The sequence below is a fragment of the Prionailurus viverrinus genome, chromosome D4, assembly GCF_022837055.1.
Source record: "Prionailurus viverrinus isolate Anna chromosome D4, UM_Priviv_1.0, whole genome shotgun sequence".
In the NCBI taxonomy this organism is placed as follows: domain Eukaryota; kingdom Metazoa; phylum Chordata; class Mammalia; order Carnivora; family Felidae; genus Prionailurus; species Prionailurus viverrinus.
In genome coordinates, this window is record NC_062573.1 from 89,642,141 (window position 1) to 89,669,669 (window position 27,529).

A 27,529-nucleotide genomic window follows, 5' to 3' on the forward strand; every position below is an offset into this window, starting at 1 on the left:
TTGGACCTGATTGTTTCTTTTTTTTTTTTTTCAACGTTTTGTTTTTGTTTTTGTTTTTGTTTTTGTTTTTTTTGGGACAGAGAGAGACAGAGCATGAACGGGGGAGGGGCAGAGAGAGAGGGAGACACAGAATCGGAAACAGGCTCCAGGCTCCGAGCCATCAGCCCAGAGCCTGACACGGGGCTCGAACTCACAGACCGTGAGATCGTGACCTGGCTGAAGTCGGACGCTTAACCGACTGTGCCACCCAGGCGCCCCTGGACCTGATTGTTTCTATAGGACGAGATTCCAGTTCAACATTTGGGGTGGTAATACCATATAGGTGATGTGTATTGCATTGCACGATCTCATTTTGTCCCGACATGAGTAATGTTTCCTTGCTTATGTGGTTAGGATGGTGTTTGCCAGGTGTGAGTTATTTTCACCAATGCCAGAGATAATACCTAGCCAGACGTGTTTGGGTAGCCATTCGGTGTTTGAGTGTCAGGAATAATGTTATCTTGGTAACATCCTGAGCAGGCATTGAGCCGTGAATTCGTGAAATCCTCTCCCTTACCTATTGCTCAGGAGAGAAGGCTGCTTTATGGAGTTTACCAGAATCCCCTCATTCCAGGACTTTCCCTCAAATTCATCAAAGACAGACCTAGAAAGTTCAGGAGACTTGCCTTAGTCTTTTCACATCTGTTTTCAGTGTAGGAGAGAAGATTTGAACCATGATGAGCGTCCACAGTCTCCTTTTGCACTGCTCACCACCCACATCTCGCTGCCCTTCCATCGCCATTATTTTATTTTATTTTATTTTATTTTATTTTATTTTATTTTATATTTTATTTATTTTTTAAATTTTATTTATTTTTAAATTAAGTTTAATTTTAATTTTACTTTATTTTTAAGTAGGCTCCACACCCAATGTGGGGTTTGAACTCACCACCCCAAGATCAAGAGTCACATGCTCCACCCGATGGAGGCAGCCAGGTGCCCCCTGCTATTATTTAATTCTTAAAGTTTGGAGGGTCCTAGGTTATTGGATCGCAACCTCAGTAGTGTGCTAGACTCACTGGGGGATCTCTTCCCTGACAGTTCAATCAGGCTCTCTGGAGGTGAGGTTTAGGTGTGAGTTTTTGGTGTGTTTATTTTTTAAATGCTCCCTAGGGGAGTCTAAAGTGAAGCAGAGCAAGGCTTGTTCTAGAAGCTTCCAGGAGCTTCCTCAAGGGTCCTGAAGACCCTACGAGTTCTTACAAGGTGATGGGATTATTTAAACTTTGTTCCTCATTCTCAGAGGTGCAACAGGTGCCTCTGGGGAATAAGGATGGGCCAAATGGCCAGCCTCCTGGGCCTGCACAAAAATGCACATGCCTACTTTCAGAGACATTCCAGTTTTATCTGCTTTATAAAAGAGTTTCGTGTCTGAAAATGTAATACGTGTTTTTTAGTTATCTTGGAACAGGTTAATAAAAACTGTGGACATCATTCTTAGTAACAGAAATCATAGGAGGGCCAAGGGCACTGGGAAGCTTTTTTTTTTTTTTTTTTTTTTGATTTGAGCGAAGGACACATACGCTGAGAGAAAGAATGGGAAGAAATGCTGTTTTCACGGCCTTCTTATTCCAGCAGGGCGGTCTGCTCAGGGCAGCCCGGGCCCAGCGTCCTCAATGGTACAGAAGTCACCCAGGATAACCCCTCCAGTGGCAAAGTCAGGCTCTCCCCAGGTATGTTGAAACTCAACTTACAATGCCGTGTTTGTTCATGCAAACAGTCGTATGTGTTTATTATAAAATGGGTGTTCGTGTTTTAGAATCCATATCTTTGAAATAGTACTCGGGACTACGTGACAGGAAATACTAGAACATGAGCCTTGAACGTTCGTGATGTGTGTGCATAAAAGCCATTTATCTCAGCCCCAGAGCCTTAACATTGTCTGCTCTTCTGGTTCCTGAGCTTGTCCCTGCTGTGCTGGTCACTTTGTTGTATTCTCCTTATGTCTGAAAGGACTGTAGCACCTGATTGATTGATTGATTGATTGATTGATTTTTTCTCATTTCCAAAGTAACCGACTAATCTATCCAGGGTCCTCTGTTTCTGTGCCTTTCCATAAGATTTTGGTTTATTTTACCTTTTTATTAACACATAATACACATAGGGGGAAAGAAATACACCCGTACACCAGTTGAATTCACCTTGGCAGCCAATCCCCGGATGAAGAGATGGAACATTGCCAGAACGCCAGAATTCTCCCTCATGTATGCCCTTCTACTCATTCTCCTGGCCCAAGGGAGCTCCCTGCCATGACTTCCAACAGCATTGCTTAGTTGGGCCTGTTCATACCTTCTCTGAAATGGGTTCACACAGTATTCTTTCTTTCTTTCTTTCTTTCTTTCTTTCTTTCTTTCTTTCTTTCTGTCAACACAGCGTGTATTCTTGTGTTTGGCTCAACATCATGTTGAGTTGGTTTTACAAACATAATGTTTGTGAAATCGATCCATATTGTTGTGACTGTATGGAATTCATCGGGTGGCTGTGCTACAAGTCTTTATTCTACCCTTGACACATCTGAAGAGCTTCCGGGTTTAAGTCATTGCGAATAGCGTTGCTGTGACCATGGTAGTTGATGTCTTTGGGTGAACATACGCATGCATTTCTGTTGGGCATACACCTAGGAATGGAATTGCTGGGCCATAGAATATACATAGATTTCTCTTTAGTAAATTCCCACCGTGAGTAGATAGCGGTTCAGCTGGTCCATATCCTCACTAGTCTTTGTATTTTTCACTTTTTTATTGTTGTACTTTATGATGTTAATTTTTTCCTGACGACCGCTAAAATTGAGCCTTTTTTCCATATGGTTTTGGCCAGTTGAATATCTTCTTTTATGGGGTGTATGTCTTAGTGATTCGTAAGAGTTCCTTGTCAGGTACACACGCACATACACGCACACATAATGCAGATACTTTCTCACTCTGAATTGTCTTCATTCTGTTTGTGGTTTCTTTTGATGACTTAATATAGTTCTTGGTACAGTTCAGTATATCAACTTTTGTTTTATGATGAGTGCTCTTTGTGTTCTATTTTAGAAATCATTTCTGGTTCCAAGGTCCAAAAGCTTCTTTCCTATGTTGTTGTTGCTTTTAAAAAAAATTTTTTTTAACGTTTATTTTTGAGAGAAAGAGACAGACTATAAGCAGGGGAGGGGCAGAGAGAGGGAGACACAGAATCGGAAGCAGGCTCCGGGCTCCAGTCTGTCGGCACAGAGCCCGACGCGGGGCTCAGAGTCACGAGCGGTGAGATCATGACCTAAGCTGAAGTTGGACGCTCAACCGACTGAGCCACCCAGGCGCCCCCTGCTTTCCTATGTTTCTAAAAGCTTTATTATTTTACTTTTCATATTTAGATTTATAATTTGTCACCTCAGTTTATTTCTATGGTTTGACTTAAAGAGAATTTTAGGTCACTTTCCCCACTTGATTATTTGCATGCCCTCAGGACCGGAGTCATGGTTTTTGCTTCTTTTTCCCAACCAGCCCCAATCCTGCCCACGGCATGCACCCATACAGGTATACAGTAAACGCCCAGGTGACGGGTCTAGTGTTAGGCATAGTGCATGGCACACGGTATTTATTAGATAAATGTTTGCTGTTTTAATGGTTGCTCACGCAGTCTAAAAATTCTCTGTTAATTGTTGCAGATATCAAATAATCTAGAAGCCATCTCTGTAATGTCTTCTAATGTCCGTACGGCAGAATCCTTGATTTCTGCCTCCCCCACAACCATTCCAGGTCGTTTGCTCAAGCTCCAAACCGAGAAGTCATTCTAGATTTCTCTATCGAACAGAACCTCCCCCTAGTCCTTACTAGTGGAAGGACTTGTCATCTGTGCTCTGGTGGGGTGTGTGTGTGACGTAAATCCACATCTCTGTCGCTCCTGCTAATGTCGTCGTTCAGGCCATTGTCCTCTCTTGCGTCGTTACCCTCCTGACTGCTCTCCCTACTTCTTCTCCCTCTCACTGATATCTGTGCTCGATTTAACAGCAGGAGGGATCTTTTAAAATCGTAAAGCAAAGAATAAACTCTCCTGGGACTCTAAGAAGCTTCCCAGCGCACTTAGAAAAACATCCAGACTCCTTGCTTTAGTTGTACACGACCCACCCCTGCCCTCTCCACCTTCCTCCCTGCCATCACTGTGCCCGCATTTACTCTCTGCCCCCCAGCATGCCACACGTGTTTCGTGCCTCGCGTTCTTTGTGCTTGCCCTTCTCGCTGCCTGGCAGGTGCTTCCCCCAGAACTTCCCGTAGCTGTCTGCTCTACCTCAGGGTTCAGTTCAGAGACTGTGCTCGGCGAGGGCGTTCTGGGCCACCTCACCTCCAGAAGCACCCCCTTTCTCTTTTGCCATGTCACTGTCCCCAGCTGAAGTGTTTACTTCTTACCTGTCTTGGCCCAGGAGACGTTAAGTTCCACGAGAGTAGGGCCCTCCTCCGTCTTGTTCACCCCTCTCTCCACTGTCTAGAACGTGCCTTACACCCGGTCGGCACGGGTTCGAAAGAACAAGCGAGGGAGCGGTGACTGTATCACGAGGGCGCAGGCGCCGAAGCAGCAGCGGCTTCAGGAATCCGTACGTGTGGTGGGGGTGCACCTGTCAACCTTTCGCCTTCCGTTTCAGGCAAAATCACTTCAGCCTCCTGTTACGGAAAAGCAGGGCCATCCGTGGAAAGAGTCAGATCCTGTGATGGCTGGAATCGGGGAGGAGGTAAAGTCGATCCTGCAGATTTTTCCCAGCCGTAGCTCTGGCAGTGAGACGGGAGCGGCTCTGAGCGCAGACCCCGCACGAGCCTTTTGTTCCGGCGTCCGGCCGTGGTGCTCCCAGGGGGCCGCGCTTGCCAGGGCGCAGGGGCAGTGACGGTGCTGCCGTGCCGTTCGGACTGAGGGGGGGCTTCCTCTTCCGTGGCTTCTGCAGATTGCACACTTTCAGAAGGAGTTGGGAGAGCTGAAAGCCCGCACTTCCAAAGCTTGTTTCCAAGTGGGCACTTCGGAGGAGATGAAGATTCTGCGAACGGAATCCGACGACCTGCACACTTTCCTTCTGGAGATTAAAGAGACCACAGAGGTCTGTGCCTGCTGATGCACTTGTAAAAGTTGCTCTCCTAGCACTCCGTGGGTGTATGTCCTTCATTCTGCGAGGACCACTGGTGGTGGCTTTTAGAAGGACGAGTAGTTTGCCTAGGAGTGCCAAAGTTCAGATCCTACTTTCAGCACTTCACTATGTGACTTTGGGCAAGTTAACGTAGCTATGCCAGGTTTTAGACTGAGAAAATGGAATAATAGTAGTAGTTTTTGCCCTGTTGACACCTACAGGGCATTCCAGAAAGATCCGTTATGGTTGCTAGTTCAGGTATATTTGAAAATTTCCCATATTTTGTAGTAAATTGTTGGGTTATAACAAAGAGTTAGGTTGAGGGGCATGTCCAGTATAAAGACATCAAGTGTTGGCTGTTACTAGTATTTCCCGTGTCACTACTATTCCTGGTTACCGTGTGCCTGCAGTGTGTTACCTTGCTGAGTCCTCAAACTGCCCTGTTTGGTAGGTGCTACTAGCTCTGTCTCTCTTGCAAGTCAAGAGGCTGATGGGTAGCGAGGTGAAATAACTTGCCCAAAGCCACCCAGTTTCCACATGCCAGTCCCGGAGCGTCTGCCTCCAGGGCCCTGCCCTTGACGTGTTTCGAAAGAGGAGAGCTCTGCAGTGAGTCAGCAGTGATTATCTTCAGGGAGTAGGACTGTAGGTGCTGTCAATAGTTTTTCTCCTCTGAGTTTCTGGCCAATAGACTCTGTGGGGTTTTTAATGAGGAAAAAGATAAATTTTTAAAAAGCGAGCATCGGTATTTTTCTTTCCGTGCAGTGAATTTCCTCTTTGCGTGACTGTTAACCATTCACACCTGGGTGTCATGGTAACTGAGAACCACCACCTTCCGTGATCCAGGCAGAAAGGTCTGTTTCTTAGAAATGGCACAAATTTTTTTGTATTAAAACATCCTTGTACCTTTTCTAGTCTCTTCATGGAGATATAAGTACCCTGAAAACAACCTTACTTGAGGGCTTTGCTGGCGTTGAAGAAGCCAGAGAGCAAAATGAGAGAAATTGTGACTCTGGATATGTGCACTTGCTCTACAAGAGACCCCTGGATCCCAAGAGCGAAGCAAAGCTCCAGGTAAGACGATCCGGCCGAGGTGAGCTTCGTAAAACCACTCTGCCAGTCCGTCTCCTTTATGAGGTCCTGATTTGGAAGACTGCCCCCATGAAGTTGTTAACTTCCTGCGAATCACTTACCTACTTTGCATAGGTTTCCTTAGCTGTGACAAAGAAAACCGCACTTTTCCATTTAATTTTTTTAGGATGAAAACAAATAATTCTTTTTTTTTTTTTTTAAATCTTTATTTACTTCTGAGAGAGAGAGAGAGTGCAAGTAGGGGAAGAACAGAGAGAGAGAGGGAGACACAGAATCCAAAGCAGGCTCCAGCCTCTGAGCTGTCAGCACAGAGACCGATGCGGGGCTCAAATCCACGGACCGCGAGATCGTGACCTGAGCCAAAGTCGGACGCCCAAACAAACCGAGCCACCCGGATGCCCCACAAACAGAATTCTTTATTAAACTTTATGCTTGGGGGAAAGTGTACCGTTGGGAAAAATGTATTTATAGATCAGATAACGAATAAGCGTTCATGTAGCAACTCCTCATTGAGTGCTAATACTCTGCTGGGTGTTTTTTGCACATTATTTCTGGACTTCAAAACCCGCTGCTCTGCAAGGTGAGGGTTGTTGAGCCCACTATGCAGCTAAGGAAGTTGGGTCCCCTGGGCTGAGTTTGCCCATGGTGATGTTGTTAGTTCGAGTGGAACCTGATGGAAAGCTCCATTTGCTGGGGCCCTTTCCCGTACACCGGACTTCAGCAAGGTTACTTCTCTCATCTGTTCATAATTATTCTTACTCTGTGTTGCAGCGAAATCTGGTTTTTGTTTTCATCTTCCAGTTTACTGAAAATTGTTGTGTCTCCAGCCTTAGCGGGGTCACCTCCTGCCTCCTCGCATCTGCCCAGGGTCCCGGTAGGGAAGGGTGCACGGGTGGCCGCTCCGGTCTTCCTCACCTAGGATGTGAGGTCTGTGACCGGGCTGAATCCCCTCCTGCCTCAGAGGGTTGGAGGCTGTGGACTCTACTCTGTCTGCCATTTCTGTCCCACGCCTGGTAAACTGACTATCGTGGGAAATGAGCGAAATGGTCCTGTCCTGGAGAGGCCGAAGGACCCCTGCTGTGTCACTCAGTCCTTGTGGTATCACTGGAGGACCGTGGATGTTTACCGTCTCAGAGAAAGCAGACTCCCTGCCTGCCCCTCCTCAGATTGCCCGCTCCGTGTTGCATCCAGATACGCTTGCTTGTCACGTGCGTTTTCACCTCTTGCCCTGTGTCCAAACTGGAAGAAAAGCATGCCGCTCTGGGGGGACATTCAAAAGGAGATGCCTTTCTCTTTTCACAGTACTAAGCAGATAATAATAGCACTTATCCAGTATATGCCGTGTATGGAAGGGGAGAAGGAAACAGATACTGGAACTGCCCGAGTGTCCCCACGAATAAATGCTGGACCCTGAGTGTGGCTCAGAGCCTGCGCTCTTAACCGCTGTGCTGTGCCGTGCCGTCCCGGTGGCTGGGTGTGTGGCAGTGGAAAAGGGAACGTATGAATATGACGTGGGACGTGTTGCTATGGCATTGCAGATGAGGGAGCCGCTAAGCCACAGAAACGAAGTATCTATGACAGGCCTTGAAAGAGAAGCTCCCTTTTCTGGTAGACAGAGTGGGAGGGCGCTTGGAAGAAACAATGCTAGTCAGCTCACAGAGGCACAGTCACCCTTGTGCTCAGAGAAGAAGGCCTCCCTGCCGCCATCGAGCAGGGAGTTACAACTTCTATTTGTTGCTCGGGTCACTGCTACTTCTCCCTGGGATCAGCCTGGCTCTTTTTTTTTTTTTTTTTAATTTTTTTTTTTTTTAACGTTTATTTATTTTTTTGAGACAGAGAGAGACAGAGCACAAACGGGGGAGGGTCAGAGAGAGGGAGACACAGAATCCGAAGCAGGCTCCAGCCCCTGAGCTGTCAGCACAGAGCCCGACGCGGGGCTCGAACCCGCACACCGCGAGATCATGACCTGAGCCGAAGTCGGCCGCTTAACCGACGGAGCCACCCAGGTGCCCCAGCCTGGCTCTTTTTAAATGACATTTGCTCTCTTTCAGTTGGGGCATATACCCTTACCCCAGAGTAATTTTTAAAATGAAACACGGTACGAACTTTGTACAGATGTAAAAAGATGACTCCCGGTGTATCGCACGTTGCCTGCTTTTGTGTATGTGCTTAATGGAGTGCTTTATCTTCATTGTACTTTTTATTTTCGAGAATGTGGTTGTGTAGCCATGAAGGTTAACTCTGCATTGAGACTTAAAACTACTGCAGGCCTAAGATGAATGGATGTGAAGTTTAGTGATGGTCAATTCCGTTTCTATTGCTGATACTCCCCTTTGAGAAGCGGGGAGTTTTTCTCCACCGGTGGGAAGACTTACGGGTCCTGTGCTGTGAACGGACAGGTTCAGAATTACGTGCGGCGCTCTCGTAGGATAGTTTTGTCTGTGTTACAGTTAATTTCACGGGCGGGAGAGCAAAACCTACACGGGTGCGCTGTCTGAGCAGCAGCGTGCAGTGGAAAATTCCCGGAGCATGTTGAGTTACTCTGTAGGAGCTGACAAATGAGAGAATGAGCCACAGCGTTTTCCCCGGAGCCCTAGACCGGCACGCCCGATCTCTTTCCCGTTGCTTTGTGCCGCCTCTCTGTCACGGTTAAAAAGGTTGAGTTCCGTTGCTCATTTTAATCACGCCGTTCGAATGATTCGATTAAAGCCTGCTGTATTTCTTTTGTTCCTTCTTCTGGTTCTTAGTGGAAAAACCTTGCAAAATTATTTTGTTTGTTTTGGTGCACCTCCCTCCAGGCTCATGGAAAACAGTCATTTGCTTTCTCATTTTTTTTTTTCCTTGTAGGAAATCCGGCGCCTCCATCAGTATGTGAAATTTGCCGTCCAAGATGTGAATGACGTGCTGGACTTGGAATGGGATCGGCATCTGGAGCAAAAGAGAAAACAAAAGTGAGCAAGGTCCCTCATCCACCCTGGGTGGCAGGAGATACTGCTGTAGGCTTTTTAAAAGATGGTTTAGGAACATGGATCCAAAACCCTACAGGTGTTTATTTTTTGCGACCCACTCACCGTATTTCTAGAAACTTGTTCTACAGAAATAATAGCAGCTCTCACAACCATCAACATAGAGGAGTTTGTGTCGTGGCACGATTTATGATAGCGAGAAATTGGACGTGACCTAGTATCTAGAAGTTAGAGGAGCCACCCCGTGAGTCCGGTCACAGAATTCTGTGTGACCGCTGCGTAGCGTGTTGTCAGAAAATCATTAAATACGCGTTGTGTGTGACATGAAATATATGAAATAATCACATAATGATAATTGTTAGATCCGATATATAAAATATGGAGAAGGAGAAGACAAAAACCATACTGGATGGTCTCAGTTTGGAGGTCTCAGTGTAGAAAAAAGGCTAGAAATCTGTCACCATATTCGTTTACAGCTGCGAATGGGGTTAAGGGGAACTTTTCTGCTTTTCTGTATATTCCAAATCTTGTTGAGGAAGCATTCCTAATTAGTGTGGACGACTTACAAGGAAGGAAGGGAGGAAAGGCACAGGAGAACTTTGTCCTACCCTGGTCTTCTGTCCCCGGATGTTTGGCTGTATGCCCTCTGTGTTCCCTAAGGAACAGAAAGCAGTGCACTGTGAGAACAGTGAAGTGCCCACAGGAAAGCCAAGAAACAGGTCGGCCCTCAAAATGCTCGCGTTTTGAAACACCTACACTTGATTAGTGTGATTAGCCCTGTAAGGAAACAAACCGGGAAATGATCTGTTTACTTGTTTATGAAGCTGTGGGATCACAGAACTTGTAAGTGGGGCAGCCTGGGTGTGATGTCAGGGGCAGGGCTCGAATGTGCTTAAAATTCAGTAAACAGAATTTAATACATCGCATCGTACAGTGTGGAGGAAGGTTTTGTACCTGACCCGCGTGCCTCCGTTTGGAGCACAGATCAGGGAAGGTAGAGGTGAGCGTTGATGCTCCAGATGCCGGTCGGGGGAGGGTTCCGTGGCCTCTGGCCTGGAGCATTTGTCCCCTGGGCAGTGGGGCCCCATTCGAGGTTTCACACTCCCTGCCCTGGTTCTGAATTCACCTTCAAGTGCATGGGAGAGAATGGCTTGACCCGACAGCAGGAACATTCTGTTCTGAATCTTGTTGGATTTCTCTTTGCTAATTAAGAAGTTGGCTTTTGTAAAAGTGCATGATGGAGACTCTCTTCTCCTTTATGACAACCCTATGGATTTTCTCCTTCACGTGCCTTTTTTTTTTTTTTTTTTTTAAACTTCCCTTTCTGCGAGTTTAAGTTCTTAAATCTGTGTAGTTTTTTGGTGCATCTCTGTTTTTAAGCCCTTCTAAATATTACCTTGTACCCTACTGAAATGCCTTTTTAGAGATTTATGTTGAACTGCCTTGTCACCAGAAAGAAAGGGACTGTTGTCCCTTTCTTGTTTGAGCTCTTTCAGGTGGGCTATCCCCTTGCTGCTACACTGCGTGCTTAATCCCAGTGTTTCTTGATAGCACGCTGGAGACATGACCTCCCCATAGACCTCCAGTGGACCCCGGGCTTTGTTTGTTAGTATAATTTACACACAAAAAACCACACAAACCCTGAGTGTGTAGCTGAACGTGCTCCTCCTTGCCCTCACTTTTGACTCTGCCTCCCACCCTTGTCGAGAACCTCCGTGAGGTTTTGTCTGGTTACGCTGTCCTTTGCTGCAGGCCTGGCCTGCTCACCCTCAGCCGCTTGTTCCTTTTTCTGTATCATCTTTGTACAGCTTTCATCCTCTTTTTATGTTCTGGTAATTCCCCGACGCTGCTTGTCTCCTGGATGTTCTCCATTTTATACTTTCACTGTTACAGTCGTGGTACTTGGACCATTCACGCTGAATTCCTTCCTCTTTGCCGTCACCAGGCGCTTGCTGGTCCCGGAGCGAGAGACGCTGTTCAACACCCTCGCCAACAACCGGGAAATCATCAACCAGCAGAGGAAGAGGTTGAACCAACTGGTGGACAGTCTCCAGCAGCTCCGTCTCTATAACCAGACCTCGCAGTGGAGCCTCCCCTCGGATGTTAGCTCCCAGAGCAGCCCTCACAGGTGTGCGGGAAAACAGGCCCGGCAATGCCACTGGCACTCGATGAATGTGGGTGAAGGAACGGGCAACTGCTCGGGAGTCGGGTGCAAAAGTTGTAGTTCGGATGTGGGTTTGAAAGTGACTCTGCTGTCACCTGTGGGATCCTGGTCAGGTTCCTCACCCTCTCTGATCCTAAAAAAAATGGAGGTAACAATACCTCCGTCAGAGGATTATCAGAGTGAAATTAAGTGTGCCTGATGAAACAGGTTCCAATAGATGACGGCAGATTCTACAGAAATAGTGTTGTTCTTTTGAAAATCAGCTGGTAGAGGGGCACCTGGGTGGCTCAATCCATTAAGTGTCTGACTTCAGCTCGGGTCATCATCTCACGTTTCGTGGGTTTGAGTCCCACATCGGACTCTCTGCTGTCTGTGCAGAGTCCGCTTTGGATCCTCTGTCCGCCCCACCCCCCCCCGCCCCCGACCCCCGTCTGCCCCTCACCTGCTTGCGCGCACACACACACACACACACACACACACACACACACACTCACACACTCTCTCTCTCTCTCTCTCTCTCTCTCTCTCTCTCTGTCAAAAATAAACATTTTTGGGGGCGCCTGGGTGGCGCAGTCGGTTGAGCGTCCGACTTCAGCCAGGTCACGATCTCGCGGTCCGTGAGTTCGAGCCCCGCGTCAGGCTCTGGGCTGAGGGCTCAGAGCCCGGAGCCTGTTTCCGATTCTGTGTCTCCCTCTCTCTCTGCCCCTCCCCCGTTCATGCTCTGTCTCTCTCTGTCCCAAAAATAAATAAACGTTGGAAAAAAATAAACATTTTTTAAAAAAGAAAATTAACTGGCAGAATTAGGTTGACAAACTTTTCTAGAAACTCAAGACTTGTCACTTTGAGCAGAAACTTTCAGACCCGACAGTTAGACAGTTTTCCCCTGAAGTTCCTAGGGGGATTTTGTGGCCTTTGGGCCAAATGCGCTTTGTGCTGAAGCACTGTTGGTGCTGTGTTTGCTGGTTGGGGGAAGGTTGGAATCTGTCTCCTTTTGGATTGACTACACTGATGGCTCAGATCTCCTGTTTCTATATTAGGGATGCTCTCATCTCTGGCATTTATATTCGGGGAGATTTCTCAGGTCGTAGTCGGTTTGTAGGTAACCCTGTCCTCTTTTCAGTTTTGACAGTGACCTCGAAAGTCTCCGCAATGCCTTGTTGAAAACCAGCATAGAATCCCACACCAAGCCCTTGCCCAGAGTGCCGGGTAAACACCTTCTCCGTCTTCACCTGTCTGTTCTCTTCTGTTGACACCTTAAAAAACCAAGTCTTAAGTACTTAACGGTTCTTGAATTTCTTGCAGCCAAACTGTCCCCCGTGAAACAAGCACAGCTGAGAAACTTCTTGGCCAAGAGGAAGATGCCCCCAGTGAGATCCACTGCTCCAGGTAAAGGTCCTGAATTTTGTAGCCTAAAACACGCAGTACCTGGTATGGAAGTAGGATGGGGGTCTGTGTGTCTGTGTTTTCCTTTAGTTCTTCATAGGAAATAGAGAACACGTCCCCAGAATCTGTTGTCCATCTGAATATCGGAGTAGGGAGCAGCTTATCCATACAGGACACGGCAGTTGGAGGTCGTCGTTTTGGCTTTGACGCCGTATTCTGCAGTCCTTAGGTTATGTGGCGGTCATTCCCAAGGGTTCGGAGGAGACTGCACTGGCTCTAGGGATCCAAGTCTCCGCTTTGTATGGAGATGTTTTACTTTTCTGTTTTGTGTGGGGTTTTAGTAGAATTGCATTTGGGGGAGAGAAAATCACTTAAAGAAACTACTGGTGAGGGAATGACAGGGAAATCACACTTGCCTGGAAAGAAGCTTTGTGACTTACGAAACACTATTTTTTTCCCTTAACTTATCTAGATTTATTGTCTCCATTTTCTTCTTTCAAAAATACTTGTCATGTGTAATTTCATACATAATTTTGCTTTGCTTTAGTGCCCATATCTGCTTTTTTCTTTGAAATTCTGTTTTGAGTTGAAATTTTTTACACCAACAGATGCTCTTTGGTAATTAAAATAGAAGAAAGAAATTTAGGGGCTCCTGGGTGGCTCGGTTGGTTAAACGTCCAACCTTGGCTCAGGTCATCATCTCACGGTTTGTGACTTTGAGCCCTGGATCGGGCTCTCAGCCCAGAGCCCGTTCTCGATCCTCTGTCTACCCCACCCGCCATCTGCCCCTCCCCCTCTTGCACACTCTGTCTCAAAAATAATTTTTTTTTTAAAAAAAGGAAATTTAATCTTTACCGTACCATGATTTATTAATTTTTCGCTAATCATATAATGTTGAATTAGGTAAAAAGAGACCAGAGAATTCTTAATAGCTTTTTTTTTTTAATCTAAAGAATACCTTGAGGACTCTGTGCTAAGAGAGAGAAGCCAGTCACGAAAAGACAAATACTGTATAATTCTGCTTATACGAGGTCCTTAGAGGATTTCATTCTTTTTTATGTTTCTACACACACACACACACACACACACACACACACACACACACACGCAGCACGCAGCACGCACGCGCCTCACGTCGTCTTAGTCCATTCACCTGTTAACGGACACTTGGACTTTTTCTGGAATTTGGCTATTATAAATAACACTGCAGTAAACGTAAGAGCGCATGCCTCTGAATTACTGTTTTTCTTTGGGTAAATATTCAGTAGTGCAATTCCTGGGTTGTAGGGTAGTTCTATTTTTAATTTTTTGAGGAACCTCCATACTGTTTTCCACAGTGGGTGCACCAGTTTGCATTCCCACCAACAGTGCACAAGGGTTCCTTTTTCTCCACATCCTCAGCAACCCTCGTTTCTTGTGTTTTTGATTTTTAGCCATTCTGACAGGTGTGAGGTGATACCCCATTGTAGTGTTGATTTGTGTTTTCCTTATGATGAGTGATGTTGAGCATCTGTTCATGTGTCTGTGGGCCATCCGTGTGACTTCTTTGGAAAAATGTTCATGTCTTCTGCCCATTTTTTAATTGGATTATTTGGGGTTTTTTGGTGTCAACTCGTGGAAGTTCTTGGATTTTGGATACTAATCCTTTACCAGATACATTCGCAAATATCTTCTTCCGTCCCGTAGGTCGTCTTTTAGTTTTGTTGGCGAAACTTTTAGTTTTTTTTTTTTTTGTTTTTTGTTTTTTTTTTTAACGTTTATTTATTTTTGAGACAGAGAGAGACAGAGCATGAACGGGGGAGGGGCAGAGAGAGAGGGAGACACAGAATCGGAAACAGGCTCCAGGCTCCGAGCCATCAGCCCAGAGCCCGACGCGGGGCTCGAACTCACGGACCGCGAGATCGTGACCTGAGCTGAAGTCGGACGCTCAACCGACTGCGCCCCCCAGGCGCCCCGAAACTTTTAGTTTTGATGTAGTCCCAGTAGTTTATTTTTGCTTTTGTTTCCCTTCCCCCAGGAAACCTGTGTAGAAAGATGTTGCTATGGCCGATGTCAAAGAAATTGCTTTCTGTGCTCTCTTCTAGGATCGTTAATGGCTTCGGGTCTCACATTTAGGTCCTTGATCTATTTTGAGTTTATTATTGTTTTTAATTTTATTCATTTGTGAGAGAGAGCACGTGTGTGTGCACACATGAGCAGGGGAGGGGCAGAGAGAGAGGGAGAGAGAATCCCACGCAGGCTCCACGCTGTCAGCGCAGTGCCCAACATGGGGTTCAAGTCCACAGAGCATGACCTGAGATCATGACCTGAGCCGAAATCAAGAGTCAGACGCTCAACCAGCCGAGCCACCTGGGCTCCCTTTTTTTGAGTTTATTTTTGTGTGTAGTATAATAAAATAGTTTATTTTAAAATAGTTCAGCTTTCCCACCACCATTTGTTGAAGAGACTGTCTTTTTACCATTGTGTATTCTTTCCTCCTTTGTCAAAGGTTAAGCATATAATTGTGGGGTTACTTCTGGGTTTTCTATTCTGTTCCATTGGTCTATGTGATCTTTTTTAATGTGCTAGTACCATACTGTTTTTTGGATTTTTGTTTTGTTCTGTTTTTTTTTTTTTTTTTTTTTGTACCATACTGCTCTGATTACTTTAGCTTTGTAATATAACTTGAAGTCTGGAATTGTGATGCCTCCAGTTTTGTTCTTCTTTTCCAAGATTGCTTTGGCTGTTTGGGGTCTTTCGTGGATCCATACAAAGTTTAGGATTGTTTGTTCTAGGTCTGTGAAAAATGCTGTTGGTGTTTTGATAGGGAGTGCGTTAAATGTATAGATCGTTTTGGGTAGTATCGCCATTTTGACGTTATTTGTTCCTCCAGTCCAGGAGCATGGAACGTCTTTCTGTTTCTTTGTGTTCTTTCCAATTTCTTTCGTCAGTGTTTTGTAATTTTTAGAGTACAGGTCTTTCTGTTGTTTTTAATGAACTATTTGAAAATAAGCTGCAGACAGGACTCGTTACTCCTAAATTAACCAGCATGTGTCCTTTAAAAGCAAGATATTCTCTTACACAATAATACAGTGGCCAGGGGTAGGAAATGTAACATTCACAGAACACTGTTATCAATATGCAGTCCATACTCACGGTTTGCCAGCTGTCCCTCTTTGGGCCTTCACGGCAACTCTATTTTTTTTGTTTTTTTTAAATCAAGGATCCGGTTTAGGGCTGGACATTGCATGAAGTTGTCATTCTCTTTAATCTCCTTAACTTGGCTTTTGTTGTGAGCTTTACTACCCGGAGCCTGTCTCCCCAGACACTGTCGTTTGGTTTTGCCTGGTTTTTGAGGGTTTTGCCTGCTGTCTCCGTCCATTCATTCATTCTCTGGATGGATTTCTCTTGTTGCACAGCAGGTTTGTAAGAGTCCTCAGTCGTCACGGGAGGCTGTGATTGGTTTTGTGGCTGTTCATGTGGTATTTGGCTGTATAAATGTGCCGCATCTGTTCATCCATTCTCCTCTTAGTGGGCATTTAGTGTTTGCGGTTTTTAGCTGATGGAATAGAATGTTGTTCTGAACATCTTTGTGCATGTCCTTGGGGCACATACGTCCTCCTCTTACTTGGCCACATGGCTAGGAATGGAAGTGGTTTGTACTCTGTCCGCACGCTCGGCTTTGGTAGATTCTTCTGTGCAGTTCTCCAAAGTGGTTGTACCAGCTTATTTTACTCTTACCATCAAGGTAAAACTATTTCAGTTTTCTGCATCTTTGCCAAGCTTAATATTGTCAGGTTTTTTTCCTTTGAAACTCTGGTGCAACCCTTTTACGTGTTACTAAATATTTAGTTAATAGTTGGCTTTCGTGAAGTGTGTGACGCCATCTTTGCTCATTTACCTATTGGGTGATCTGTCTTACTGATTTGTAAAACTTTTTGTTCATTCTGGATACCAGCCCTTTGTGGTTATATGGGTTGTGGGGACTCCCCTCTGTTACCTGTTTCCCTCTCGGTGATGTCTTTTGGCAAAAACAGAAGCGCTTAGTTTTAAAATAGACTCACCAGCCTTGTCTTGGGCAGTTGGTGCTTTCCGTGTTCGGTTTGAGAAATCCTTCTGTAGGAGGGGGTAACAAGAATACGCACGCACTTTTCTCGTCGTTTGGAAATGTTAACGTTTCGCGTTGCAGATTTAGATTTACCACCTACCTGGAATTGGTTTTCTTCCGAGCGACGGTATTGAGGTATGGTTTACATAAGATTCATCTTCTATAAGCATAGAGTTTGAGAATTTTTATTAAAACTTACGGAATCGTATCGCTGTCACCACATTCCAGTTTGGGAACACCTGCACCCCTCGGGAAGTTTTCTCGTGCTTCTTTGTGGTCGTTCCGTCTTCTGCCCCCGGCAGCCACTGATGTCTTTTCCTTCTGTGTGGATCTTCCTTTTTTGGAGATTGCATATAAATGGGATCACATCTAGTTTTTCTGTTTGGTTTCTTTCACTTAGTGTGTTTTTGGGGTTCCCCCGTGATGCACACATACATAAGTAGCTCATTCCTTTTCGTTGCGGAATAGTTGTCCATTGTGTGGAGGTACCATGTTTGTTTATACTGTCTGGAATTGATTTGTGCCTGAGACATACGTGTCTTGTATTTAGCTAGCTGATCATCCCAATAATATTTATTGAAAGGACTCCTTTCCTCACTGCTTTGTGGCCACCTTTGTTATAAATCAGTTATCCTTGTGTGCAGGTCCGTTGGTCTCATACGCTGGCTAGAAACCACTGCTACTACGTTGCCTTAATGAACTCCTACTAAAATAAAGCCTCAGTACTGTTCTTTTTCTAAATTCTGAAGCTGTGCTGTCTAATACAGTAGGCTGTTTAAATTAAATTAATAAAAACTAAAGTTAAAAATTCAGTTACACAAACCCAGTAGCCACATTTCAAGTGCTCAGTAGGCGCATGTGACTAGTGTTTATTGTGACGGGAAACATAGATGGAGTGATGCCATCATCACAGAAAGCTCTACAGTCTAGGACAGGGGTTGGCAAACTTTTTTTCTTAAAGGTCTAGGTAGTAAAGGGGCGCCTGGGTGGCTCAGTCGGTGAAGCATCCGATTTCGGCTCAGGTCCTGATCTCACGGTCTGTGAGTTCGAGCCCCGTGTCGGGCTCTGTGCTGACAGCTCAGAGCCTGGAGCCTGCTTCAGTTTCTGTGTCTCCCTCTCTCTCTGCCCCTCCCCTGCTCACGCTGGGTGTCTCTCTCTCTCTCTCTCTCTCAAAAATAAACAAATGTAAAAAAATATATGTATATACACATATGTATATATATGCATATAGTAGGCTTGCTGGCCCCATGATTTCTGTTGTACCTGATTCAACTCTGCCCTTGTGATGAGAAAGCAGCTATACACGGTATACAGACGAATGGGCTTGTCTGTGTTTCGATAAAACTTTATTTATAAAAACAGGTAGCTGCCTCATGGTCTTAGTTTGCTGACCTGTGATCTAGAATGCTTTGGCTCTTGCTTTCCATTTCCATATTAATATGGGAATTGTGTTGCTAAATTCTGTATCCCTCAACTCTAGAAGAAAAGTTGAGATTTTGATTGGGATTGCATAAAATCTCTAGACTGACTTGAGAGAATTGATGTTTGTACAGTGTTGATCTTTCAGTTCCTAAACATGGTGTGTGTTTAGTGGGGTCTTTAATTTCTCCGTGTTTTCTTCATGACGGACATACACATCTTTTATTGGATTTATTCATAGAGTTTCATATTTTTGATGTTCTTATAATGGTGGGGTTTTTTCATTAAATTTCATTTTATGTTTTATGTTAGATGTGATAATAGAAATATATTGGATTTTTTTATGTTTGATTTTGTATCCAGCAGCCTAGCTAAACTCATTTATTCAAATAATGTCTGTGGCTATTTCTTGGACTTTCTATGGGAATAGTTATAGTCTCCATAGATACACTTTTGTTTCTACTTTCTTGTTCCTTTATTTTTTCTTTTCTTATTTCATTGGCTAGGACGGTCAGTGCAGAGTCCATTAAAGTGGTGAGTGGGCATCCTTGTCTTGAGCTCAAAGGGGACACTTTCTGCATGTTCCCCATGAGATGGGACGTTTGCATCTACCGATAATGATTTCGGTCTTTCTTTTTTTCTCTTGACATGGCATTCTGCCTTTTCTAATCTGAGTTGGAGTTTAAGCAGAAAAAGATTCTTTAGGTTTCAATGGGCCCCTTTTCTCATGCCAGGAGGTTAGCTGCATCCTTGAGCCCAGCAGGGAGCGGCTCACATCAGCTATGAGGACAGCACCGCTGGGAGACTGGGCCTTCCAGCCTCCTGGCCTCTGCGAGTGAGCATAGCCCTTGTATGTCTCATCCAGTGGCTCTCTCTCCATCCAAGGTCAGCGAATGGCCTCCCGATGATGAAGGAGGAAACTGTGAGGTCTCCCGGGTTATATCAGACCTTGGGAGTTACGTAGTAATGTCAGTCTCTCTCTATCCAGTTCTTGAAGGCAGTGGATGTGAATCGTCTTCTGTTGCTATTACCTCTCGGGAACCAAGATTTTAGAGAACTCTTTTAGAGCACGGTGGCCCTGAGAAAATGTGAGGTTTGTATTTTTTTTCTGCACACGCTGTTACAAATTACCACGGATTTGGTGGCTGAAAGCACCACCTTTAGTGGCTGAAAGCATCACAGATGTGTGGGGCAGAAGTCCAGGCGCAGAGGGGCTCAACTGTGTCCTCTGCTCGGGGCTCCCGGGCGGAAGTCAAGATGGTGGCTGGGCTGGGCTCTTGCCTGGAGGTTCTGGGGAAGAGTCCGCTTCTAAGCTCATTCCACTTGCTGGCAGAATTCAGTTCCTTGCAGCTGTAGGACTGAGGTCCGTGTTTCTTTGCCGTGTGCTCCCAGCCCCTTCATCTGCAAGCCAGCGAGAGCACGGTCTTCTTATGCCTCAGCTCTCTGACTTCCTCTGCCTTTAAATGCTCGTGCGATTTTACATTGGACTCACCTGGATGATCCAGTCTAGCCTTCCTATTTTGAGACCCACTGATGAGTAACCTTAATTATGTCTGCAGCATCCCTTTGCCGTCTGACGAAGCATAACCTTATGGGTGTGGAACCAGGGGCGAAGGTCATGGGGTCACAGTTCTGCCTCACACAGGGTTCAGTCTTCTGTGATATTGTTTAGAACGTGGTCAAGTCTTTTATTTATTTTGAGAGAGACAGAGACGGCACAGTGAGGGAGAGAGGGAGAGAGAGAATCCCAGGCGGGCTCCACGCTGCCACCACAGAGCCCGATGCCGGGCCTGAACCCACGAAGAAGCCGTGAGGTCATGACCTGAGCTGAAACCAAGATTCGGGTCCTTAACTGACTGAGCCGCCCAGGCACCCCAGCCTTTCTAAGCATTAGTTATAAAGTCCAATCATAGCAATTTTTACTTTCTAGGGTAGTTATTAGGATTAAAGGGGATAATTTATATAGATCCCTTGCACGGCACCTGCCACCAAGTACGGTCTCGGGAAGTACACACTGCAGTTTTACTAGCAGTGCTGGTGGTTTGGGATGGTATTTCTAAGTGACCCTGTTGCATAAGTACGTGCACGAAAATACTCTGGCAAAGTGCTGTCCGGTAGAACTTTCATCGACCAGAGAAATATTCTATATTTGTGCACTCCAGTATGGTAGCCACACGTAGTTGTTGCGTGGCTGGTGAAGCTGACAACTCGAAATTTTTTTTAAATTACTTTCAATTATTTTTGTCTCACCTAGTCCCATTTGGCTCACGGCCACCAAATCGACGAGTGCAGCAGTCCCAGCAGGTAGCGATGGTTTTCGGTTGTATTTGCTTATTGCGACAAAATCTTGCGGAGTGATGGGCCTGTAAGGCAGGAAGTCAGTAAATGTTAGCAGTGGCCTTAAACAACTTGAGAAAGGGCTGGGTCTTTTGTTTGGTGTATGGTTTTTCTAGTATACAGGAAGTAATAATGTATTCCAAAACGGCAGGAAGCCTTCCTTCATCGCTTAACAGGAGGAAAAAAAGAAAAAGCGGGAAAAGTCAGGATTAATTTCAGTGACTTTTTTTTTTTTTTTTAAACCTAATTGATTCAAAAGAATCAGCCGATGGTTGGGCATGTTGGAGGCACCGGGACTGAGGACATTCAGTCTTCCCAGTTCGTGCGACGCCTGTTCTTAAAAGTTTGTTGTTGCAAAGTGACTCTTTGGTGGACGCTTGTCTGGTGCTTTCCTTGGTTTGTTGTCATTCTGCCTGTGAGAGCTTCTGGTGGGGGCTCGAGGTCTCCTGCATTTGCATTTATTTCGTCTCTTACTTCACATTTTTTGTTGTTGTTTGTTCGACACTCCAAATGTTCCCGTCCTACGCAGCTCGGGTTTTCAAAGCTTCATTTGAGCAAAGACCCAAAACCATATGTGTTCACCTTCCACCGCGGCTTCTTCCACTTAAAATAAGTCATCGCTAAAGTGTTTTTAAACCGGATAGTTCTCCGTCGACAGTGAAAGTAACACAGCTCTCAGACTCGCTTGAACCGTCTCTCTTGTGTTTGTTTCGGGCTTGGTAGCCAGCCTGTCTCGGTCAGCCTTCCTGTCACAGAGATACTATGAAGACTTGGACGAAGCCAGCTCCACGTCGTCCGTGTCCCAGTCTTTGGAGAGCGAAGACACGCGGGCGTCCTGTAAGGACGAAGACGCGGCGGTGCAGGCCCCTCGGCACGCGCCTGTGGTTCGCACCCCTTCCATCCAGCCCGGCGTCTTGCCGCAGGCAGCGCCTTTTGCCAAATCTCACCTGATTCATGGTTCGCCCGGCGTGATGGGAACTTCAGGTAAGTAAGCGGTGAGATCCCTGTCAGGTTTGTGTCCGATGGAGGAACTGTGCCACTGTCACCCCCGTAAGTCCAGTCCGGCCCATCTCTGCTAGTGTTTCAGAAATGAGAAGACAAATTCAAAGGAGGTGGGTCCCCTTGAAAGAGGTAGGAAGGAGGGACCCCGCCGGGCTCACACTGACACAGCTTCCCTGTTGAGTCTAGCTTGTGTTTCTAAAATAGGTGTTGGAGCGGCCGGCTGGCTCAGTTGGAATGAGCGACTCTGGATCTCGGGGTCGGGGGTTCAAGCCCCATGTTGGGTGTAGAGATTATATATAAACATGCATAAACACAACAACAACAACAAAAACGGTGGTTTCAGGTGTAAGAGGAGGAGGCTGTCTGCCTCACTCTAAAGCCACATCTCCGTAACTCATGCCTTTCAAATCCTGGCTCGTTTCAGCTCATTATTTTAGCCATATTCTGCCTGGACCTTGCCAGCTGCCATGCTTGCCCCAGCATTGGCTCACAGAGGTGACCACTATTGGACTGTCACACCTTCCGTTCCAGAGTGTCAGGATTTCACACTGAAGTGAAATTGAGAGAGAACACTCATGAGGAGGGTGGAGGGGGGGGGGGGCGGGGGGGGGGGGGAGAAATAGAGAGAGAGAGAGAGCTTAAGCAGGCTGCATGCTCAGTATGAAGCCCGGCACAGGGCTCGATCTCACAACCATGAGATCATGACCTGAGCCAAAATCAAGAGTCAGCCACTCAACCGACTGAGCCGCCGAGCACCCCACACTGAAGTGACTTCTAACAGGGAACAAGCATTTACCGATCGGGAGGTGCTGGAATGGAGAGATTTTTATGAGACGAGAGCGAGGCCTTGACTTCTGTTGGCCTATAAGTTCTGTCTCGGTCTGTATCAGAGGAGATGCTTGTGTCAAGTGCTGTAGCTGGCAGAGTCGAGCAGGCACACGCGGCACGTTTGGAGCATCGAGGCGCCAGCCTGGGAGTTTATCGGTACTTTCGTGTGTTTATGCCGAAGCATCTTTAACCTTCGCGTTTTCCCTGCGACCTCACACTGGGGGATTTGCCGTCTCCGCTTCTGTGCTCTCCTCCCTGACCCACTCTCTCGCTTGGGTTTCTTTTTCCTTCAGTGTCTACGTCTACCAGCAAACTTATTCCTCAAGGGGCCGATAGCACGATGCTTGCAACAAAAACCGTGAAACACGGCGCACCTGGTCCTTCCCACCCCATCTCGGCTCCCCAGGCGGCCGCCGCTGCAGCGCTGAGACGGCAGATGGCCAGTCAGGCCCCAGGTAACACGGCTGCCCTGCGCTTTGCGGAGACTGACCGGGAGCCTCGGCAGTCAGCGGCCGGCACGGCGGGTCCCAGGCAACAGCCGGCTCTCTCTGCTGCCCTTGAGAAGAGAGGCCCGTTGGGACAGCCCCCTCACCCCCGCCCCTTTCTGGGGAGACGGTTCCAAGAAGGCAGAGACTAGATCCGACGCTTTTTTTCATTTTGGGGGGAGGTATTAGACCCGCCGCATTCAGTCGAGTGGTTTTCTGATGAAGTTGTTGATCCCTGCTTTTGAACAGTGTCTGCTTTAGGCCATTAAAAATTGCCTGATAGTGTCATAAGGATCCCAGCCCCCCTGGGAGGTGAGTCTTCGTGCGCCCGTTTTGCTTCTGAGTGATGTCAGGTGAGAGAGGTGACGGTTACCCAGCCAGTAAGTTCCAGGACCCAGACTCCACCCCTGTGCTCTTTCTGTTACGGTACGGCGTTTTCTTAAAGACGGCTGGGTTAGCCTTTACAGACGCAAAGTCTGGCGAACTAATCATAATCAGCGCTTGCGCTTTGTCAGTGCTTTGCGGCTACCCAGAATCTTCTGTGTTAGGGTTCCTAAGTAGTTGGCCTTGAGCGCGTCAGTTACCACTAATCAGTTTGTACGAGCCACTGGTTCTCAAGTGGAGGCTCTTCTCACCCCGCATTCCTCGCCAGCAGTTGGCGGTGCTGCTGGCCTCTAGCGGGCAGAGGTCAGGAATGCCACAAAAGACCTTACAGTGCACAGGACACCCCCACAACAGAGGATTACCCAGGCCCGAAATGTCAATACTGCTGAAGTCGAGAAACTCCGCCATAAAGCAAGTGTTTTTGTGTTAGTTGGAGGAAATTGGTTGTGGATTTTAGCACCGCTTGGAACGCGTATCCCTTTGGACAGTTCTTTTTAGAAGACTAAAAGGACATAGTGGTCTGATTATGACAAAAAAGGATTACCATTGTACAGTGATGAAAGCGTTCTAAGAAAAGTTCTAATATTAAAACCCTTATTAAAGCTCCTAAAACAGGTATGAAAGCGCACAAACAAGGTAGCTTTCTAAGGTACCTTTGGGCCTTCAGAACAGATAGAATCCTCTGATGTTTTCTTTAAATGTTACTCGGAACGTGCAGAATCTTGGTCGGCATTGCGCCGAGTAGGCCCCAGATCAAGCTGACTGAGTTGATGATTTATAAACTTAAAATCGGCCAGAATGTAGGGTCGTTCCACTCAGCGGGAGACGGTGTGATCTCTGTTATCGTTTTGGAAGCAAACATTTCTGAGGTGTAGGCACGTTTGGATGTGAAAGGTGACATGTGTGCAGGCTCAGGCAGGACGAGCCTGGTCGCTTCCCTGCAGGAGGGAATGACAGCAGGCCATCACAGGCCCGCCGTCCTACCTCGGCCACAGCCTTCCACTGTGCCAGAAATGTCCGTAGAGGAGACCCGGGAGCTTTGCTCGGGCCGTCTTGGTAGTTACTTAGAAAACGTTAGTGTTTCGGAATGCAGTTTTAAACCCTAAGGCAAAAAAAGACGTGGAAGCTGACCTGCCTCGTAGATATAAGAAGGTGTCCCTCCTGTTGCCATTCGGTTAGTTCAGGCTCTTGGCCTTTCCCCCAACCATTCTTGCCCGAGCTCCGTCTTACTCATGCGTCTGCCTCACTAAGCCGTGAGATCCTTTAGAGAAGAAACTAGGTTTTGGACATTTTTTGTATTCCCAGCACCTAAAAGAATCTGGTGATAAGCCGCCCGTGCGAAAGAATGTTTGGGTGGGTGGGCGGGTGGGTGGCAGAAACCCTCAACCTGAACTCCGCTCTTACTCTCGAACGCTCCTACTCTCTCCGCCCCTTTGCAGGACGAGCCAACAATGTGGCGGGTGCCGCAGCTCCACCCTTTAAAAGCTGGCCAGGGTTCTTTTTCCCTAAGATAGCACGTCTGATTAAATTGCGCAGAGCCTCATCCCATGATCTTTGTGAATGGAGTAGGCCGGCCGGCCCATTGATCACAGAGCTGCAGAACTACCCAGAGTAGATTTCCTTTACGTAATCAGATTACTGCTTGAATTCGTGTCCTGGTTGTGCATTTATATATGGCTGGAATTTTTGATCCTGTACGGCAGTTAACATGCCCCTCTCCTCTCTCTTTAAATAGCTGTAAGTACTTTGACTGAATCAACTCTGAAGAACGTCCCTCAAGTGGTAAACGTGCAGGAACTGAAGAACAATCCCGGAGCCCCCTCTGCCGCGATGGGGTAGGTGACTGCTTTCCAGTATGTTGCAGCCCACTGAGCTCTTCCGTAATAGCGAAGAACTGCCTGCAGGGGGCAGCAGTGCTGCTGGCACGCAGACTCGGCAGGCAGAGCCTTAGGTTCTCTTAGGTTAGATCTCTAGTCCACCGCACCCTCTCCCGGGCATAGGGAAGAATTGAGGGGCATGTCTTCAGTCTGAACGTAGGGATGGCGAAGACCAGCATCGTTCAGGGTGTTGATATCTGGTGATTCGTCCAGCGGCAGGATGAACAGCCGCGGGCCCCGTGTTTTTTCCACATGGGGCCCGCTCTCTGCCAGCCCCGCGGAGCAGGTCTGCTCACTGCTCTGTTTTGGCCTTATCGAGTGGTCCTGTTTTGCTGGTCCGCTGGCCTTCCCTTGATTCCACGTTGGTCCACGTATCAACCCCGCCCGTTCCAGGGATTTCTTAGTTATCTCAGGGCTGTACTGACAGCCAAAAACAAGCCTACCCACTCTCCTATCTTGTGGTGACCTTGACGCTTTGGTATGCTGTTTATACCCAGATGGCATTTGTGGTTGTTGTGAACTTCCCAAGGGAAAGAACTGTGCATTCGAGTTTGGGAATTATAGCTAGATTCCTTGTGTAGGGAAGGCGGAGAAAAGCCACCAAAAGGCAGAATATTGCATAAGGCAGGAAAATCCAGCTTAACGGTGAAAGCAGTATGGTCTGGTGTTTCTGAGATACTTCAGCCGTTAACCACGGAGAAGCACCTCTTCGTGATTTTGCTTAACCTTCTTAACCTTTGTTTCCCTCGAATGGTTCGTCTGAGCAGATCTTTGATAAGGGCTGGGTCGGAGGAGCAGTTCTCAGTGTGCCCTCTTCTCTGACTTGAGAAAAATAGACCAAAAAAACTCAAAAGGAATCTTGAAGAAACTTTCTCTTCCTTCCCTACAGGACTGGGCTCCAGTACAGTTGTTTAGCTTGCAGGCCCCGCCTGGCACGTAGTTCCTTTTGGTGACCATTTGTTGAGTACTAGGTTAACTCTAAGCATAATTGATACGCAAAACCGCCTCTCCCAGTAAAGATGAAAGAGTTGGAAGAAGGCCGGGATGGCTAGAGGCCTGGCAGGAGGCAGAGTACCAAGACAGGGTGGGGGCGGGGGGGCCTAACATGGTGGGATTGCTGGTTTGTTGGTTTGTTTTTACCAAAACACCCCCGACACGTCATTTCTTTCAGGAATTTTGGCGTTCGTTTATGTCTTTCAACGAATGCTTCGTTAAATACTTAATACTCCGTTCTAGGTGCTGGGGATACAGCGTTTAAACAAAGCAGGCAAAAGACAACCAACCGCTTCTGCCCTGGTCACAGAGAGATGAACAATAAGGGAAATGAGTAAGACAGGAAGTATTTAAGATGGTGACAGGTGTGACAGAGGACCCTGAAGTAGAGAAGGGATTTAAGGAGGTCCTCTGGGTACGGGCTACCGTTTCAAAGAGGCTGGCCAAAGAAGGTGCCTCTCCTCCATGGCTCATGACTAAAGTATCTCAGAAACACCAGACCCTGTTTGCTTGCCCCGTGAAGCTGCATCTTCCTGTCGTACGTAAAATTAGGCCTTCCCATGGCTTTTGACACTTGACATTTGAGTAAAGTCCAAAAGGTCAGAGAGCAGGTCTCGTGAATATCTTAGGGAAGAAAGCTCCAAGCACAGGGCCTGTTGCAGGGGCGAGTCTGGCCGGTTGAGGACAGCCAGGAGGCCGCCGGTGGCTGGAGCGGGAGGGAGGGCCCAGGGAGAGGAGGTCAGGGAGTTAGGTGGGTGTGGATTCCCGTATCCGGTAATATCTAGTGAACCTCGGTCAGGACCTGGCTGCTGACTGTTGGATGCTTTGGGGTAGGTGTGTGACCTGATCTGATTTGTTTTGTTTTTTAACTTTAGCAAAATGTGTTAAATTGAGGCACGATTTATATATAGTAAAATTCACCTTTTTTTAGTATAAAAGTCTGTGAGCTTTAAGAAATAGTTGTGATGACCCGTGGTTTCAGCAGGAAGCTTCTGGTTCTTTTTTTATTTTTAATGTTTATCTGGTTTTGAGAGAGGGAGACAGAACACAAGCAGGGAAGGGAGAGGGAGACATAGGGCTGTCAGCACAGAGCCCGACGCGGGGCCCAAACCCACGAACTCCGAGATCATGACCTGAGCCAAAGTCGGACACTTAACCGACTGAACCATCCAGGCGCCCCGATCCTTTGCCCATTTTTAAAATGGATTGTTTGTTTCCCATTCTTCAGGTGACCTTTCACTTTCTTGATAGTGTCCTTTGGAACACAAAAGTTTTAATTTTGGTGAAGTTCAGTTTATTTTTTTATTTTTTTCTGCCTCTGCTTTGGGTATCGTGATCGTATTTAAGAAACCCTTGCCCAGTCAAAGGTCACAAAGGTTTACACCTATGT

General features: G+C 46.8%; 1 protein-coding gene across 5 annotated transcripts in view; it reads left to right on the top strand.

The window, feature by feature from the left end:
- Window positions 1-27,529, top strand: part of NUP214 (nucleoporin 214) — a 95,578-nt gene that overhangs the window by 22,016 nt on the left and 46,033 nt on the right. For 4 of the 5 annotated variants that reach the window (XM_047828927.1, XM_047828929.1, XM_047828931.1 and 1 more), the window contains exons 14-24: window positions 1,612-1,709; window positions 4,655-4,741; window positions 4,949-5,098; window positions 6,038-6,196; window positions 9,062-9,165; window positions 11,126-11,308; window positions 12,465-12,550; window positions 12,647-12,730; window positions 21,294-21,554; window positions 22,694-22,855; window positions 25,005-25,104. In XM_047828927.1, coding sequence (XP_047684883.1) covers window positions 1,612-1,709; window positions 4,655-4,741; window positions 4,949-5,098; window positions 6,038-6,196; window positions 9,062-9,165; window positions 11,126-11,308; window positions 12,465-12,550; window positions 12,647-12,730; window positions 21,294-21,554; window positions 22,694-22,855; window positions 25,005-25,104 — 1,474 coding nt within the window. The remainder of the gene's footprint in view (window positions 1-1,611; window positions 1,710-4,654; window positions 4,742-4,948; window positions 5,099-6,037; window positions 6,197-9,061; window positions 9,166-11,125; window positions 11,309-12,464; window positions 12,551-12,646; window positions 12,731-21,293; window positions 21,555-22,693; window positions 22,856-25,004; window positions 25,105-27,529) is intronic. The other variant, XM_047828928.1, reaches the window with a different exon arrangement.